Raw genomic sequence first — 20229 nt, 5'->3', positions numbered from 1 at the left:
TCCTGCGATAACTTCAAAAGTTCTTCATATTTTTTCATGAAACTTGAAACATGGATAGATGGCAATATGGAGATTATGCACGTCATTTCGTTTTTTTTTCCTACGTCAAAAATTCTGGTTGCTATGGCAACAAAAAGACTAGAAATACTGCTGCAAATGGTGGTTTTCTGGATCCTGCGATAACTTTAAGTTCTTTATATTTTTTCATGAAATTTGAAATATGGATAGATGGCAATATGGACATTATGCATGTCATTTTATTTTGTTCCTGCGTCAAAAATTCTGGTTGCTATGGCAACAAATATATGAAAAAGTTCTGACAATGGTGGAATTTCTGACAATGGTGGAGCCGTTAGGGGACATATATTGCTTGGTATTAGTCTTGTTGACCTTGACTAACTATTATCTTTGGAAAGGATCGCTGAATACACCAAAGTAGTACACTATGTATTGAACAAAAACTTTGGTGGCACTTAAAAATAAATTCCATCTGATTAAATCGTTCTGTTTCAAAATTTATTAATAAAACTGTATATTCAAAAATTTACAGTAAAATATACTTATACGGCATTAGCCTTTTAAACAAGAACATTAAACAAAGAAACTTTAAAAAGAAAATAAAGCACAAATATAATTATATCCGAATCGGTGTATCCGAAATATATAACACTTTCAAAACATTGAATGCGGTGACCTACAAATTGTTTTTTCTTTATTTTTAACTTATCATGATGAGCTATAATGAGCAAGAACAAATGATACAATTATCCGAATAGTTTTATCCGAAGACTATAACACTTCAAATAGTTATCGGTTATACATTTGAAAAATCAACTGGCAAGGCCCTATATCATAATGAACATCAGTTTTTTATTCAGTCCTTGAACTAAATAAAGGTAATTAGTTAAATAAGCATAATTACATCATTAAGTTAAACAAACAACTATTCCTACATTCAAGTTTCTAAGCAAAATTACGTAGTTGGTGGTGTCACATAATGCCTTTGTATTTAATGAGCATTTAAGTTATGGCCTTGAGATGAATTTTTTTCTCTTTAACACTGAAGGCACTATATTAAAAAACACTATTTGAGCATATATCGATTAAACAGGTAATACAATTAACATTTTTATGGGTAGAAACCATAATTTTGTAGCATTTATTTACATTATGACCTTTAAATAACATTGACCATGACCTTTATTGACCTCAATGAACAGTAAACCTGAAAGCCAAATAATAATGATTGAAACATCAGAGGAATTTAATTCCCCAGGGATTGTACTATAATTACGAACAACCAATCACCGGTCGATTGATCGAATTGGCCGGTTGCTAACGACCTGTTCGCCATTTTCCAAGAAAAGACGAATGTCTAAGAGTTTGGGGGTTTTTTCTTCGAAAAAAAGCATAAATGAAATTAGAGTTTAACAGTGTCAGTGGCGTTTATGTAACTCACGCAATGGTATCCTGATTATTGAGAGGCGTTGAATTCATACCACTTACAAAGCCAAAACATGATCTTGACAAGCGCGAGTGGCAGCTTCATGATGTAGGATAACCAAAAACTCCGTTATAGTACGTTAATTTATAACAGAAAATTACATTATTTGAAGTACTTTCCATTTTAAAGATTGATAAATAACATCAAGCAATGTGTAATATGAATGATATCATGTGTAAAACCGTGCATATGTGTAAAAACAGGGAGTATTTAAGAACCCGCTCTGCAAAAAGTATCGAAATCCTTTTTATAAATCGTTATATTGTGCCAAAAACAAAAAGCCATGTTTTGTAATATTTTCACAAATAGCATGATAAATACCATATGAGAAGTGTTATGCATTGCTTATATTACACGTGGTAACTTTGGGATGTCGGCATCCGCGCAAACGTCTGAGAGCATGTTTAACTTACCGAAATATACATTTAGATGGCTAATGTCATTTTAACCTATAAACATAGACGCCACTGTTCATGAATATTATCTAGAATGTCGCGTAACCTATAAACATAGACGCCACTGTTCATGAATATTATCTAGAATGTCGCATAACCTATAAGCATAGACGCCACTGTTCATGAATATTATCTAGAATGTCGCGTAACCTATAAGCATAGACGCCACTGTTCATGAATATTATCTAGAATGTCGCGTAACCCATAACCATAGACGCAACTGTTCATGAATATTATCCAGAATGTCGCGTAACCTATAAACATAGACGCCACTGTTCATGAATATTATCCAGAATGTCGCGTAACCTATAAGCATAGACGCCACTGTTCATGAATATTATCTAGAATGTCGCGTAACCTATAAGCATAAACGCCACTGTTCATGAATAGTATGTAGAATGTCGCGTAACCTATAAGCATAGCCGCCACTGTTCATGAATATTATCTAGAATGTCGCGTAACATATAAGCATAGCCGCCACTGTTCATGAATATTATCTAGAATCTCGCGTAACCTGTAAGCATAGACGCCACTGTTCATGAATATTATCTAGAATTTCGCGTAACCTGTAAGCATAGACGCCACTGTTCATGAATATTATCTAGAATGTCGCATAACCTATAAGCATAGACGCCACTGTTCATGAATATTATCTAGAATGTCGCGTAACCTAAAAGCATAGACGCCACTGTTCATGAATATTATCTAGAATGTCGCGTAACATATAAGCATAGACGCAACTGTTCATGAATATTATCCAGAATGTCGCGTAACCTATAAGCATAGACGCCACTGTTCATGAATATTATCTAGAATGTCGCGTAACCTATAAGCATAGACGTCACTGTTCATGAATATTATCTAGAATGTCGCGTAACCTATAAGCATAGCCGCCACTGTTCATGAATATTATCTAGAATGTCGCGTAACCTATAAGCATAGCCGCCACTGTTCATGAATATTATCTAGAATGTTGCGTAACCTATAAGCATAGACGCCACTGTTCATGATTATTATCTAGAATGTCGCGTAACCTACAAGCATAGACGCCACTGTTCGTGAATATTATCTAGAATGTCGCGTAACCTATAAGCATAGACGCCACTGTTCATGAATATTATCTAGAATGTCGCTTAACCTATAAGCATAGACGCCACTGTTCATGAATATTATCGAGAATGTCGCGTAACCTATAAGCATAGACGCCACTGTTCATGAATATTATCTAGATTGTCGCGTAACCTATAAGCATAACGCCAATGTTCATGAATATTATCGAGAATGTCGCGTAAACTATAAGCATAGACGCCACTGTTCGTGAATATTATCTAGAATTTCGCGTAACCTATAAACATAGTCGCCACTGTTCATGAATATTATCTAGAATGTCGCGTAACCTATAAGCATAGACGCTACTGTTCATGAATATTATCTAGAATGTCGCGTAACCTATAAGCATAGACGCCACTGTGGTGTTAAGGTTGTCTAAAAAGTCTGAGCGCTAAGTCACGTGATGAAGTCGGCGGATAGATAATCTTCCAGGCGAGATATTTATGACATTGGTTAGGCAATGATGAGTACGCAAATTAGAAAATGTATGGTTTTGCTTTTAGAATAGTATGAAATTTTGTCAATGATTACATCATACAATAAAAAATAAAAATCATAAGATTGATTTAAAATATGAACAATGCTATACAGATCTTTGAAGCACGACAACGCTCATGTCGAAGAATTTTTTATTAATAAAAGTGAAACAGTGTTAGTAACAGTATCATACAAAGTATACAAAATGCATTTACAAATTCAGTGATACAACTCAAATATTTTCAGAACAAGAAGGCATGATGCGCTAGCCTAAATTTACCACAAAATTTAATATTTGAATCATGTTGATATATATCTAGTAAAATAGAAGCGAATTTTAAAATACTTATAACTCCTTTCGCAGAGATTATTTAAAAATAAAAGAGACCTTTATTAGTATATTTAAACCGGTAAAATTACCCACAGATGTGCGTTCATTACAGATACAAAGTTGTGTGAAATAAACATATTTTACAACAATAAAAAAATACAAATCACAGTTTCGGATTTTTTTTCAAATAGCAAATTCAAATTTTAAAAATTGCAAATACTACATATTTTGAAGTAAAGCAATCAACAAAACACGAAAAACATATTATAAAACATGTGGAAATTGATCGTTTTTGCAATTTAACTCTTTAAGATAAGTATTACATACGTTTTTCGATCTCTAAACAAACTATACAACATTTAAAGAATTAAAACGTCCGACGTTCCTTCCCGTCATTTTTATCTCACAAAAGGATACAACATTTTAGAAAAAAATACTCCCAACGCTCGGTCCCTCTATCGTTGAAACTCCAAATAAAAAGGTTGTAACAAGAACAAAAAAAACCTGCTCGAAATTTCCCGCCATTTTCCATTTACGCAGTTACGTCCATGCCGGGTTTCGGCGGAAGTGGATCGTTCACGAAGACCAGCTTCGATTTCTTCTCCTCGTCCACAGGAAGTTCGAGCTCGTTGTTGAAGCGGTACCAGTTTCCGGGGCGCTTCTCCCGGAAGTTCTTCATTGTGCCTAGGAAGGCGACAAACGAGGCGATGACGGTGACGAACAAGCCACATCCGGCGATGATTACGGAGACGGGCGGCATGACGTAGACCGGAATCTGGGCGTTGTTCTTGTTGACGCTGTAGCGTGCGAAGCGGCTAATTGGCGCCATCGTCAGGAAAGCTGAAATAACGCAATGACATTTTGACTTTGGAAATATTGCATTCGTCTTATTAAAGTTTGAATTGTCCAAATTTGCGCTTTATATGGTTTAGTTCTGGTCCATTAATGAGTATTGACAGTATTCCGTATTTTAGATGTGATGCAATTTCGTTGAGTTATAACGGTTGGACACATTACAGTATACGGTATTGAAGATATCGTGCAATGTTTCTTCTATGATGCGTTCCTGATTGTTGTCGACCTATATTAGTATGTGTAAAATTGGCACATAAATTGGGCTTTTTGAACTTGAAACGACTCGTCATATTTGCGAGTAATTACTTCTTGAAATCTCTTACATTCCATTTTATTTTTCGTACAACTATGACAAGTAGTCAAGCATTCAATTAAATTTGGCGTTTAACTATAATAGAACCGAGTAACGTGCAGGTACTATTGACTAATATAAGGCATTTTATGTATGACGAACCGAATTAAATGCGACGTTGAAAGATGCCGAACCACCTTACCTTCGGCTTCGGAAATGATTCCATTAATTGAGGCATTTAATTACCGGTATGACGTCCAGAATTCCCTTATATATCGCGAATTACAATAAATTTGGCGTTGAACTATGACGAACCGCCTTATCTGCGGTGAATATTAGCTTTATTTAAGCTTTTAATTATTCCCTTTTAAACTCCCGTATTTACCGGGATGAAAGTCGCGCCGGATTATCAGAAGTATTCCCAAACTTAAAACTTTTTTCTAATTCAGTCCAGTTATAAGAGGCACCGGAGTTAAAGTTGCAGGGAGTTTAAGTTGCAGGCAACTTTTGTCTGGTGAAAACTTGAATCTTAAATTAAGAAAAATACGGTTCCATAAATACCCCTTCATTCGACGCTGAACTATTACGAGCCGCATTACCGGCGGGAATATTGCCTTAATTGACGATTTTATTTATGGCGATCAGAATTCCCAATTAAACTACCATAAATTCCCGTAAATTCGGCGTCCAACTCTTACTTTTGTTCACTTATTAAAACAATGGTAGAATTTAAAATGTATTTGTTTTAAATCTATTTAAAAGAAGAATGTGACGGCATGTGAAAAAAACGAAATTTCGTGACCTGTGGAAATTCATTTTAAATGGTTGGGCATTACCAAATCGCTGCCCCAACAAGATATATTGTATCTATCTTTATTTTTTTTACATTTGCAGAGGAAAGACATCAAAGCTTTGGTCTAACCCCTATGCATGGCATTGAGGAGCCTTACCTGCGAGCAGCAAGAAGAGCACGGTGGCTGTTGCCCCGCACCTGCAGCCCTTCCAGAAGCCTCCAATGGACGAGAGGAGAGCCAGCGCGTGGAACCCGAGCGCCAGGCACAGCTCCCATTGGTGTTCCTTCAGGCTGGCGTAGCCGAAATCTGGAAAGCGCGGAAAAATGAAAGGGAGGATGTCAAGATACAGTAAACTATAAAGAACAAAAAATATGCAAGACATTGTTCAACCAGAATTTATTTCTTACAAGGAAAATAAACACAATTAGATTTTATGTAGAGATGTTACCATTAAAATACCCATAACTGGTATATATTATGTAGGGAAGCAAATGTCTAAAAATGAGGGGACGGATGTCACGATACACTATAAAAACAAAGAGTTAAACAGCGTCGGCAACATAAATGTGTAATGCATGTTATATATATTTGCTTCATCAGAATGCACTTGTTTCATCAAATTCAAACAAGAAAACAATAAGATTTTATTTGTAGATGTTTTAGGCAAATTAAAAAATATTTGTAGGTCATGTATAAACTGTTATCGTTAATTTCATTTACTGATCAAATAATCTGTTTGAGGCTTTACATAGGTAACTCGTGATTTAATTACGTAAGTGACTAGATTTGTTATAGACGACATTCACCACAATTCTTCATAAGCCAGCTACGGTAGTGCAACAAAACGGCATACTCTTTTTGAAGAGCATTTCGCTACGCTTCTAGATTATGCAAAATACGGTAGGTCAACAAAATGGCTTACTCTCTTTGGAGAGGACCTCGTTACGTCTCAGGAGACCACCGTAGTTGATCGGGTCCTCGAACACGTAGGAGTTCAGCAGGGCGCACGCGGTAGAGATCTTCTTGCAGTTGCAGTGTTTCTCTGGAACACGTTGAGAACTACTGTAAAATCTTTTATATTCGTCGACATGAACTTTCGCGGGGGTGATTTTTTATTACACAAAAATTCGTTGATTTCTGATTTTGAAAAATATGAAGGATTTTCGTCGGTCAGTTTCCGTTGTGTTTGTTTTAAATTCGTAAATCGGTCAACCCATGAAACGAACATAAATTTCCCACGAAAAATAATTATGTTACTTGATGGAAATAAAACTACCTGGAAGGCTGTTCGTATGTAATAAAAAAAATCTTGTTGTCTAATAACTGTATATGATTTCCTTAGACTTCAAGAGTCAAAACATATGCGTAGGTTTTGTTGTTTTTTGTTTATTATCATGTTGACTTATATTTTGAGTACAAATGACGACTAGAGAAATCATATTACAACTTAAATCACTTAAATAGCTATATAAAGCGTAAAAGATTCCTGTCATTTCCTCGAAAAAGTGGCTGAAATGACATCATTTTAGGAACAAGATATGTGACAGGAAAACAAATGCCCCTGACCCCAAATAACTACCTCTGCCAAAAAGTGACTCTTGGCTGCGCCACTGTATCTATTTTACCAAACATTTGAGCCGAATTTCAGCTACCGGTATATCATGGTGGTCATTTAGCATATGGCACACCATCGTTTCCTGGGCAACTTGATCCGGGATCAAGGCGGTTTAATACTACTAAATTAACATAGCTAATCGAGAAACTACAAACCGGGGTATGGTCTATCTCGAATAATAGGTAGGTAGGGTCGGATGTCCGTTATAGATTATTCGAAGACAAAATACCATACACATTCAATATTATATGTGCTGAATGGTCGATTCGAAAAATGAATTTGGAACCGCTTATTGACAGTCCTGTTTCTATAACTCAAATGAGCGAGTCGGGCAAAGCCGCGGAAATTAATAAATACATGACTTCTATGCATATCATGTTCATTACACCTTCTTTCTGGCAATAATGGGGCGATTTGTGAGACATAATCAGTGAGGTTTCAGAAAAGTGCGAAAACGTGTAAATTTATATATTAAACTATTTTATTTGTTTGAAACTCTCTAAAATATTTATAAAACTAGTTTAACCTGATCATTGCCTTGTATTTTTAATAATGTGTTTAAATCTAGCCTAAACTGGTAATTCGAACGGGAAATAAACCGCTTTAATATATACAGCCGGGTTAAACGATTAAACTTGAGTACACCTTTAATCAAAACAAGATCACAATGCACTTCGTGTACATGAATAAAATGTTATTTATCTTCCCTGTAAAATGGCTATGCACAACTTTTCGGTCACAAAGGAAGGATACTCTACCGCTAAAACCAAGTGTAAGCTTTATATTTATAGACCGCACAGAAAGATTGAGGATAAATGTGGTCTCAACTGAATGCGTCATGCTTTTTTCCAATAATGTTGTGTTTCACATGTTCTGTCGCTCACATTACAGTGTGTCATATTCGTATAAAGCTTTCGATGCATTGGTAATGTTTGCTGAATGTAAATTTTGTTCTGGACCATCATTAATGTCCATTAAATCAACAAGTCGTTAAAGTAACAACATCTAGTATTTAACACTCGTCTGTTAGATTTACCCATTTCCACTTTTATATCAAACTTAGAAGATCGCTTAATTGCCATCTTATCAAACATTCAAATAAAATAATATTGTATATAGGCTATACCATATATATATATAGGACCTGGCACGAGTTGTCATATCATACCATATTTTATTAAACGCGTTCAGGAATTTCGTTAGTAAGGGAGCCTTTGGCGAGCTTACTTACGAATTTCCTGGACGAGTTTAATAAAATATGGTATGAAATGACGAGTGTCAGATCTTTTTTATCACTTGCTTTTAAATCAGCAAATTAAATAAATATTTACGCAAACATAATGATAAATCCCGAACGTTGTTTACATTTCGAGACGTCATTTGACGTTGCAACGTCATTTCAGCAAAATAACAAAATGCGATTGGTCAATCGAACGAAAATAAGCAAATGAAAACGCTTTAAAAGTATATTACACATATGTAAGATAAATATATTCTTAATGGTTATATTACATGGGAAACAGGGTATGACATGTGATAAATAGTTCTTCAGTGACAACTACCGGTAAGTGCTCCATTGAAATACTTTGCAATGGCCAATAGTAAAAATTTCAAAAAGCGTTGTTATAAGGCCAACAATCTTCAGGAACACAACGCCTTACCGTGCTTGCGGTGTTCGAACTTCTTCTCGATTTTCGGAACACTTTGGACGATCTCCTCGTCGGTTTCTTCCGTGACCTTCGGAGCGACGTTACTCTCATCCGTCTCGACATCGGTTATTTCCGTGATGCGAAGGGTCGACGTCTCTTTCTCACGGACACACATACGGGCATTCCAAAGACCAAAATGGAGCCCGAACTCAATGCGATTCAGGTCAATCTGATTTTACAAAAATGGCGGATAATTTGTTCAAATATCGAGTTTTATACTTTGGCGAGAAAAAATTATCCGAGAACCTTTTTTGTAAATACTTCTATTATAAATTATATATTTCCCATTCAATTCCATTGATAACGCATATCAAAACTGTATTCAATACGTAAAGACACGGAGAAACGGTAGTGCTCTTAATGTAGTGGGAGCCTAATGGGTACTTTTCCAGAAACACTCTTTGTTATTATGTCCACATAGTAGATTGTATATCACAACTAATTGCACAATTTAAAAAAAAAATTACCCGCCTGATTGACTTTTTATACTTTGTTGAATACACCTACCCCTTGGCTCGCTTGGGCGTTTTCTATGGATTTACCCTATATCCAAAATATATAGTTTTTTGTAATGGTATATATATATTTATTGACAATTAACTAAATAAACGCACTGGACTGGATTGTGTTAGTAGATACAGAATAAAAAAGAGTCATATAAAGCGAATTGTGCCTTTGATCTCCAATAATATATGCACTTATATGGATAAAATGGCAAAAAAACGACAACAAATGGTTCAGTGACAAGACACTTTAATTACGTTTTATGTCACTTGTAGTGTGATGAAATGCTCATATTGTACATATTTATTTAACACAACATATTTTCTACACACTGAATGAATTTCATGAAGTTTTACCGTTCCTATCTCAATAAATTACACTTTGAATATGCCTACCCCCATTCAATTTCACGCAATGAATTTAAGTAAAAATTTGTATATCAGTTCTTTTAGGGGGTTTTCTTGTTGCTTATTAAAAGTTACAGTTATAAACCACGACATATAAACAAATTAAGCTAACTTTGAATTAATATTGTTATAATAATAAATTTTATGCAAATGGGGGCCATTGGGTAAAATACGAAACAATTGCACGACAAGTTTTATTAATACGGCCATTATTTCACCTTTCGCACCATTGTGTGTATTTCGAAGTAAATAAATTCCTTTAATGCACACGGTGCATTATGTTAAGACCGGTAGCGCAGTGGTTAGTACACGCGCTTGTCACCTAGGCAACCCAGGGTAAATCCCCGCTGCCGGAGGCAGACTCGTTTGGTGTGGTATCATCATACCGCACAGCGGGGTACTTCCTCACACAACACGATACCACACAAAAATTGAAAATCTTTCATTAACAACTAGAAATAGCTGGACATGGCATCTATAATTTAAAATTCTCCCAAACTTTCGTGAGTCTAGACGAGTAGGTTAATTAGGTAGAAGTACTGGGCACACTACGGGTCAACACATAATGCAGCGTCAGGCGCGGAAGAACCTCATAAACTTCTAAACACACGTCTTCGGCTTGGTACCTAGAGTACCCAGATGCACCTCCGCATGTGGGAATTGAACCACGATATTCTGACGGCCGTACATTCAGGCGTTAGATAATTGAGCTTTTACAATCAGTAAATGTATGACAATCGTAAACAAAAAAAATGTGGTAACGGTCAAGATTTATAAGAAAAAACAAGAACATCCGTTGAATTGATATCGGCAAAAAATATCTAGTTTGTGACAGACGGAAGGACTTACAGACGGGCGGACGGACAACGCCAATTCTTTATCGATATATTCTATACCCCCTCCGCCTTTGGCGGGGAATAAAAGAAACGTTTACAAGAAAATTTGGTGGTTTGCACCATAGATCATTGGTTTGCACGTCGTAAAGCTGCGGTGCAAATTTCTGCATAATTCTGGCTTTTTTTTAATTCGCCAAGCGATGGTCACATGAGTCTGTATGTCATGTGCGAATGCTCCTCAATTTGCTGATTTACGAGTACTGTATCCAACGGCGTACATATCGTAAACTTAAATGTAAATTGTAAACACCGTGTGCTCACTCAAGCGCTGAGAAGAGTTATATATAAAGGATTAAATAAAGTAAACACCGTGTGCTCACGCAAGCGCTGAGAAGAGTTATATAAAGTAAAGGATTATATAAAGTTCAGTCATGTGAAAATTACACATCGAATTTACTTTATATACAAAATTACCAGGCGTTCGCTGCATGGCCCTTTATCCCTCTATTTGTAATGTTCTAATTTATGTCTTTGTTTACGGGTTATGTTTCCTTACAACAGTCATAAATGTGTTTTAACGAGAGTTTCAAAGGAAAAAATACCCGTTAAATTCTTAACCTTGAAGGCGAGTGCGCTTTTCTGTAAATGTATACTAAAAAAGTAAATAACGTCATCACGATGAGACATAATTATGCCAGTCACTGGGGAAAACGAAATAATTCATTGTTTCTATATATACTATGCTAATTATAACATTCGGACACATAGTTTTCAGTATCGCTTGCGTATACGGACTTCAAATACAATGATTATGATAAGAAGGAGTGTAGCTTCTCAATGTAATTACATAATGCGCCTAATCAGATAACGGAAGACATACACAACATGCGGGTGCAACAGTATCTAAAGTAAACAATTACCATTTCCTGCTTACATGTATTACGAAAGCGTCCATGTACACTGTTAAAGAAAACGGAGTTGTTTCGCGTCTGATGTCGATTAAAATAAGCATTATATAAGATACAACACATTAATTTTTTTTTCGAATAATACTTACGGTGGATTCTTTAATCCATTCATTTATATCTTTTTCCTCCTCAACAACTGAGGCATCAGGCTTAAACATGAGGTCATCTTCTTTCACTTCTAAATGCTCGGCAAATCCCCCCGTCCTGACAATTTCCGTGAGGTCTCGCTTCATCATTATCCATCCTGGATGGAACAGCGCAAATATGTGCAGCCCCAGCGCAATTGTGCACAAGCCCGCAACAGGTAAGAACCATGGACGACTCTTACAGCAAGACGCCATTTTGAGAATATGTTGTTCGATGTTTTGACTCGTTAATGGTTGTATTCCTACTGAAAAATAACAGGTAACTAATATACCTTAACACTCGACGACTAATAAGTTATATACATCAACACTCGCCAATTCACCTTTTACCTGTATCAATAAGTACATATGATTAACCAAATCATACTGCAAAATTCCCGAGCTTACCTGTTCAGCGAAAATCGATTTGTGTGTTTACCTGCCACAATCTCTCTGCTATATAACCACCAATACGTCACTTGTAACCATGTACGCGTGAATGTCACATGATGTCACGCTCTGTGTATTCGCTGCTTATTTTCCCTTAACAATGCAGACCAATTAGAATAAGCCAAATCATAAAAGTAATATTGTCGAATGATACTGTTTTTGTCGGATTTTCTATATAATTTAATAAAGCAATGACACTCACAGACATGTGTTAATGAGACACGCATAAATGATACAATTCCTACGGTTTAATTAAAATACTGGCAGTGTGCATGCGGTTTAATGATCGGAATGATAAAAATAGCTTCGTTTCACTTATTACAGGGACCTTAACAAATGTTTATATAGGTCCCTGCTTATAATATGCACGTACGTGTCCGCTTGAGAAGACCAAGCAAAGTTGTTTTATTCCGTTGACATCCTCAATCAAAGCGCTGAGGGCACTGACGTGGTTCGCTATTGCATAACCTTCGACGCAACTCGGTTTTGAAAATTATGTTATTGCTTTTTATATCGCAAGTTTGAAATGAACACAACCCATTTAAATTTATAAACAGTGTGTCTTAAAGCACATGTCGAGATATGTGTGCACTTTTTATCATCATATTTATGTTATAGAGATAACTTAGACAAAAAAACAACAATATGTCTCTTTTTTTCGCAATTGTTTGCTGCACAGGCAACCATCTTTAGAAATGTGGTTGCCTTGCTAAAGAATGACAAGTCTAGAATCATGTACATGTTGTGTTATGTGTATCTAATACTTCATCTATTTTCTTTAAATTATTGAGCAACAATTTTGCCGACATGACAGACTTTGAATGCAACATGTCTTGTTGTGAGCTAGAATTGAATCATTTCCTTGGCCTAATTGATCCACAGTCGCCAATTTGTAATATATGTTTAATTAGATTGAGTTGTTCAAGCTTTGAAAAAGCTAGTTGCCCTGTTTTAGCCAAGCTCTTACCAACTTTTGAAATTGAGTTTCCTAGGCTTAATTCAAATGGCTCCAGGCTAACAGGCAACCACTAAACCTGTAAGTTATTAATGATGTAATATCTGACAGTGTATTGAACTCATTCAATTTGCAAGTCTGAAGACATTAAAGGGACCATTTCACGTTTTGGTATATCTACAAAATTAAACGATTAAATAATTTGGAGAGTTCTGTTGTTGTCGTTATATTTGTCATACTACGATGATTGCTTATACATATAAAGTCTAAAAAACATCTCTCATAGTATGACCAATGATGGCCGAGTGGTCTAAACGCTAGTCTTTTATTCCAGGGTCAGTGGTTCGAGCCCAGTTAAGGGTAACCTTTTGTTTCTTTATTGTTATTCTTTTTTTTAATGGAGCTTTTAAAATCCAATGTTTACATTTATCAATATTAAGCATTTAATGACAAACTGTGACAATGTCCCTTTTAGATGTTTACTAAAAATGCCACAAGGTAAAAATTTAGAACTCATTGAACTCATTGGTTGTTTATCTGATTTAAAAGTGATATTGTTTAGTTGCCTTGTCAGCAAGTTACTATGTAGTTATTATCATGTTTATCTTCTTTTTTTCAAATCATTCATAAAAAAAGATTATTTAAGCCTCGTTTTGGGAAAAAAGGGCTTAATGCATATTCATTAATTGTCATCCCAGTACCAGAGATTCTTTTTAAACGAAAACCACCATAAAATCAGAAAGTGTCGTCCTTGATTAGTTAGTGCGCATTGCACAGACTAATCAGTGTGCACAGGCCAGTCTTATTTGGCATGCACTAAGCCCCGTTTTCCCGGAAAGAAGCCAATATGTACAGATTCCAATGATAAACTGGCTAATGTCGTCGCACAAGCTGTTAAACACTAGACTGGCCAATGTCGTCGCACAAGCTGTTAAACACCATTGATAACATACACACACTCGCTGTCTGCTGTCTGCAGTGTACCCGTGGTGAAGTATAAACAGGCACATGCGGTGGTTATCGTTCCTAGCGTAGTTAAGAGCAGACTGATTGCAAAACTTGCTCTCATAATCAAAGCGCTGAAGGCATTGAATTTGTTCGCTGTTGAACATTTTTAGACGCAACTAAGTTTTCAAAACTATGTTATAGCTTTTTGTATCGCAAGTTTGAAATGACCACAACCCATTCACATTTATTAAAGAGAGTGTCTTAAAGCAGAGGTCGAGATGTGTTGTGTTTTTTCCAAATAATTGATACAGCTAATCAGTGTGCACAGGCTAATCTTATTTGACATGCATAAAGTCCCGTTTTCCCTGAAAGCAGCCAATATGCACAGATTTCAATGATACACACCAGACTGGCCAATGTTGTCTTACAAGCTGTTAAATACTTTTTAATACATACACACTATGTAGTGTACCAGTGGGAACTATAAACAGGCAGATGCGGTGTTAGAGCAGACGCTTTTAGCATTCGTCGTCTGCTTAATTTTACTGCAATTATCCACACAGACAGTCACGGGTTACGGTTCCTATCGTACTTAACTGACTGACTTGCAAAATTGCCTCTGCATTATTTGTGCGTTAACGCTCATAAATAAAAATGAGTTGTCCGCTAACGCGAACAACTAAAAATAGAGCAGAAGGTCGGCAAAACTGTTTTTGATTAACAATATTATATTACATCAATTATTTCCCACGCAAATATGGATATTTAATGACAGAAAAAATCCAAATCTAAATTTGCAACATTATTAACTTAATGAGGTTAATTAAGCGAACATGATGGTGAAGTAAGCAGGTTCGAACACTAAATTTAGAATAAAACTATAGAGTCGTCACAAATTTATTATCGGCTGCGTTAGTGGAAGCAAGAAAAGGGATAATTAATACGTTTTGAATCGAAAATAACATAACGAACTACAACACTGATAGCTTACATGATGAAATTATATAAGTTGTTTTTTTTTACCTGTAACTTTTCCATCCTCGCACATGTTTTCGGTTAAAACTGATTTTAAATGAAATTGGTAAAATGTAAAGTTGTTATGTTAAACAATATTTGACCACAATATTTCTGAGCTACAAGAACAGTGTAGAAGGCGTGGTTGGAGTGCCTGGCTGTTCCCCGTGGAAATAGGGTGCAGAGGAATCCCAGCCCAATCTGTATGTCACTTGATGAAGGTGTGAGCGGTCGCAGGTTTTTGGCGGGTTAAAAAAGTGTAATTTTTCCAAAATAATAGCGTTTTAAATTACTGTTTTGATTGGAAACTAATAGGATTGTAGTTGCAAATGTGTTTTCAATCGGACTATTATGAATTAAAATGACGAAATCAAAAAGCGGTAAAAGAAAAGAGCGAAACAGCAGTGACAATGACCCGAATGCAAGCAAGGTGCATAAACAAAGAGACCCGTCCGCGGACACTGATACCGGTAACGTACCTATAAGTGAGATTATAAATAAAGTGAACTCAGTGCTATTTAATGTAGAACATTTAGAGAACAGTTTATGTTTACAAAGTCCGAGTTGTAGTGGGCGTGGAAGCCTTATAAGCGAATCCGGAAGTGTTGGAGATTATAGCATAATGGCGAACAAAAGCGACGAACCCACTATTCGTGATGTTATGGCGCTATTGACTACCGTCAGTGGTCGCTTGCAGTGTTTTGGAAGTGAAAATGAACATTATTGAGTCGATTGAAAAACGAATGGAAAACTTCGAAAAGGACATTAAAAGGCTGTGGGTGGTGCATGAAGACAGGTCCAAGAAGGTAGAAGCGCGGGTATCACGAGTGGAAGACAATGTGGAAGGGGCAGACATCCATGCGGCGGAGCTAGCGGAGAGGGTACAGGAACTGGAGAAGGAATACACTCCGGAATAACGTAAGCTACCTACAATCGCAATCTATGCGCAATAAATTGGTGTTTACGTCCGTTCCGGAGTCAAATGGAAACGGTAACGAGACGCCGGAAACAACAGAAATGAAGCTGCGCCAATATTTGGTGAGTGCATTTAAACTTACAGAAGAAGTAGCAACCTCTATCAAGTTTGAAAGAGTGCATCGATCCCCAGGAATGCCGATACATGGCAAAGTAAGAAACATTGTCGCCAAATTCACTATTTTTTATAGACCGGGAAATGGTGCGGAAAAGGTGGAAGGAGCTTGACGGTACAGCGTACCGCGTCTTTGAACAATTTCAACCTGAAGTAATGTCGAAACGGCGTCAGTTGGTGGTGAAAATGAAGGAGGCTAGGCGGCTAGGTAAACGGGCATACCTAGCGTACGATACGCTTTACGTATACGGCACTCCTGTGCGCACGTAGGATCACGGCGGTGGTGAAGTATCAATCCTGTCGTGGAACGTCAACGGTCTCACGAATATTAAAAAAATATCTTCCAATTTTGTAAATACTTTGAGTTCTTATGATGTATGTTTTTTTGTTTGAATCCTGGACGAGTAGTTCTAGTAATAACGATTTGAGTGGATATTTGTCTTTTAACTTTTTTAGAAAATTTCAACATCGAAAAGCTCGAAGAAATAATGGTGGTTTTGTTGTCTATATTAAAGAAGAATTAGCTGGTGGCATTACAATTGTAAAAAATCATTATGATACAATACTTTGGTTAAAATTTGATTGCACATTTTTTAATATCCCAGATGATTTTTATATCTGTGCTACTTATATATGGGGACATGATTCCCCAGTTTATAATACAATTAATGTAAATCTCTTTGAAATTGAAGAAAACGATATAACTTATTATTCTAAATTTGGTAAAATATTTGTTACTGGCGACCTAAATAGCAGAATTGGTAATAAGTTTGATTATATTATACATGATAGAATTAATACTGAATATGATGACGCTGATTACTGTCCAGATAACACCTCTGTGAGGACCTCAGTAGATTGTACATTAAATAGCCACGGTGTAAAATGATTGGACCTTTGCAAATCCACATGTTTACGCATTGTTAATGGTAAAGTTGGAAATAGCTGTAAACATACTTTTTATTCTAATAATGGTCCGTCTGTAATTGATTATTTGCTAGCAAACGAATACAGCTTTTCAAGTATATCTGATTTTATTGTGCATGATTTTAACGAATTTAGCGATCACGCCCGTTACATTTTTCAATATTATGTAATAATGTCCCGTCCGATTACCAGTCATTCACCGATGTCAAGTATAAATGGGACGATGCATTACGTGAGCAATTTCGCTCACAAATTATTTCGATGTAACCTGTATTTAATACCATTGTACAAAATGTAGATTATTCATGTAGAACGTCAATTAATAACGTGTTGAATGGATTTACTGAAACCATTCGCAGTATTGCTGATCCGTTATTTTCCAAAACATGCTTTTATAAAAACAAATCCGAGTTTCAATGTAGATAGTTGTACAAAGAATGCAGAATGGTTTGACAACGAGTGCACTACTGCACGAAATTTATATCACGAAGCTCTACGTACTTTTAACTCTTGTAAAACAGATCTAAATAGAGAACGCCTATGTACAAGTAAAAGGCATTATAAGGATTCAATTCGTAAGAAGAAAGCCTGTTGTTATAGAAAAAAATGTTGGAGATTGACAATTTAAAAAAACACAAGCCAAGGGAATTCTGGCGATTTTTCAAATCGAAAACTAACGTAATTAAAAATAAAATATCTTTAGAAGAATTTACAAAGTTTTTTGAAAACCTTAGTAACAATATGTCTGATTTTTGCAATACTGAAGCAGAAGATTTCTGTTAAAATAATGATTTTGGCTTAGAAAATTCTGCATTTCCAGAACTTGACCTACCTATATCTATTGAGGAAGTTAACAATGCAATTAAACATTTAAAACGTTATAAATCATCGGGAAGTGATTGTATTTTGAACGAATATTTTATTGATTGCAGTGATATTTTATCAACCCATTTGTGTGATTTGTTTAACGGTATTTTTGTATCGGGATTTTCCCCTGATAAGTGGACAGAAGGGTTAATAATCCCTTTGCATAAAAAATGTGCTGTTAATGATGTTAATAATTATAGAGGGATTACATTAGTTAGTTGCTTTTCTAAATTATTTACCACGATTTTAAACAAGCGCATTGAAACGTTTTGCAATGAAAACACTGTTATTTCGGATGCGCAGTTCGGATTTAGGAAAGGTTATTCAACTGTTGATGCTATTCATATATTGATGTCGATTGTACAAAATTATTTAAATGAAAATAAACGTGTGTATGTTATATACGTCGATATGTTAAAATGTTTTGATAGTATATACCGCAATGGATTATATTTGAAAATGTTTAAATCTGGTATAAAAGGTAAATTGCTTAGGATAGTGAAGGATATGTATGCAAATGTTAAGTCACGTGTTAATTCATGTTCATCTTATTCAGATTATTTTAGTTATGCGGTTGGACTGAGGCAAGGGGAGGTAATGTCCCCGATTGTGTTTTCTTTATCCGTTGAGGATCTTGAACTTTACCTTCAAGACAACATTAACTCTGGTTTGAATATAGATGACATTATGTTAATTTTATTACTATTTGCTGATTACATGGCTATTTTAGGCAAGTCACCTGCCGAAGTTCAAACACACTTAGACAACATATATTTATATTGCAATTATTGGGGGCTAAATGTTAACACTGCGAAAACGAAGATTATGGTATTTCGGAAGAGGGGAGGATTAAAACAAAACGAAAAACTGACATACAATGGTAATGATATTGAAGTGGTTAATAACTTTAACTATTTAGGAACGGTTTTGAATTATACGGAAAAAATTAATTAAACCTGGAACATTTGGTTGATAAGGCCCTTAAGGCAATGAATACATTATTGTTTAAATGCAATGATTTTGACATAAAGCCAAAAATATTTTGTCAGTTGTACGACTCTTTTGTTGGCTCCATATTGAGTTATGCTTCATAAGTATGGGAATTCACAAAGTTACGCATACATTAAAGATTTTGTAAACGATTGTTACAGGTTAAAATAAATTCATGTAATGTAGCTGTTTACGGATACCGGTAATTAGGTAGATATCCATTGTATGTAAACAGGTACGTTAAAATTATAAAATACTGGTTTAAAATTATTAACAATGAAAATATCATAATGAAAGTTGTTTACAATCAAGCTTTAAACGACTGCAATAGAAGTTATACAAATTGGATCTCAAATGTTAAAAACATGTTAAATAACTTTGGATTTGGTTATGTATTTGAAGGTCGAGGTACATCGGTAGATTTAATACGTCTAATTATTTGGACTACAAGCGCGCACTGTCTAAAAGCAAAAGCGAAAGCAGAAAAGCTCATTCGGTATTTCTCCGAGCTACGATGGAACGATTTGTGTTCGACATTTCAAACAGCAACTATTGAAATCAGACGATATTAAATTGTTCCATCAAGCAAATAGTTTATACATCTACAATCACGCAATTAGTTTAAATTTATTTTGGCTCGATTTCATAGAAAGCATAAGGCTTATTTGAAACGCTCTCGAGTCCGGTTTCCTGTAACTAAAACCAGTACTTGGTTTCTATAGGGGAAATTTTAAGCACGCTTTCACAGTGGCGATCGAACCCGTGACCGCTAGGCGGACACCATATCCACTAAACCAGTGCGACCTAATCAGGCCATTCCGCTAAGTATAAGAAAACAAACCCTTTTCACACGCGGGTAATGTACTCACGTGTTTCATTTGTACTAGTCTTTTTACCGGAAAATGGGCAAGTCCAACACAAATCAGACGTAAACTCGCTTGTAGGTTGCCATTTACCTCCAATGATTTAAAACTTAAGAAAATGACGTCGACACAAGGCGTGCAGC

At 35.7% G+C, this 20229-nt stretch overlaps 1 protein-coding gene and 1 long non-coding RNA gene across 5 annotated transcripts; both read right to left on the bottom strand.

The window, feature by feature from the left end:
- Nucleotides 1-502: 502 nt before the first annotated feature.
- On the bottom strand, nt 503-3072 carry LOC127863331 (uncharacterized). Its single transcript, XR_008041024.1, has 3 exons — nt 3046-3072; nt 2838-2889; nt 503-2785 (listed from the first exon to the last, which is right to left on the bottom strand). It is a non-coding gene; the product is annotated as an uncharacterized LOC127863331 (long non-coding RNA).
- Nucleotides 3073-3686: 614 nt separating this feature from the next.
- LOC127863329 (uncharacterized) lies at nt 3687-20114 on the bottom strand. 4 transcript variants are annotated; one of them, XM_052402750.1, is made up of 6 exons: nt 20093-20114; nt 11947-12248; nt 9095-9311; nt 6741-6860; nt 5975-6124; nt 3687-4717 (listed from the first exon to the last, which is right to left on the bottom strand). In XM_052402750.1, exons 2-6 carry the CDS (start codon nt 12196-12198, stop codon nt 4410-4412), a joined length of 1047 nt encoding a protein of 348 aa, XP_052258710.1. In that variant the 5' UTR covers nt 12199-12248; nt 20093-20114; the 3' UTR covers nt 3687-4409. The 4 variants fall into 4 exon arrangements, with proteins under 4 accessions (XP_052258710.1, XP_052258707.1, XP_052258708.1 ...); XM_052402747.1 differs by lacking the exon at nt 20093-20114 and adding an exon at nt 12391-12545; XM_052402748.1 differs by lacking the exon at nt 20093-20114 and adding an exon at nt 12391-12530 and having other exon boundaries at nt 11947-12245.
- Nucleotides 20115-20229: the final 115 nt, after the last annotated feature.

Source organism: Dreissena polymorpha, unplaced genomic scaffold, assembly GCF_020536995.1.
Source record: "Dreissena polymorpha isolate Duluth1 unplaced genomic scaffold, UMN_Dpol_1.0 chrUn005, whole genome shotgun sequence".
Lineage (NCBI taxonomy): Eukaryota > Metazoa > Mollusca > Bivalvia > Myida > Dreissenidae > Dreissena > Dreissena polymorpha.
Note: the sequence above shows the minus strand (reverse complement) of the source record. Positions and strands in the feature narration are given on the sequence as shown.

Coding starts and splice junctions, on each gene's coding strand:
- LOC127863329 (XM_052402750.1), bottom strand. CDS start 12,198: ATGGCGTCTTGCTGTAAGAGTCGTCCATGGTTCTTACCTGTTGCGGGC. Junction 6,861..9,094: donor GTTCGAACACCGCAAGCACG/GTAAGGCGTTGT, acceptor AACGTGTTCCAG/AGAAACACTGCAACTGCAAG. Junction 6,125..6,740: donor CGAGGTCCTCTCCAAAGAGA/GTAAGCCATTTT, acceptor CGCGCTTTCCAG/ATTTCGGCTACGCCAGCCTG.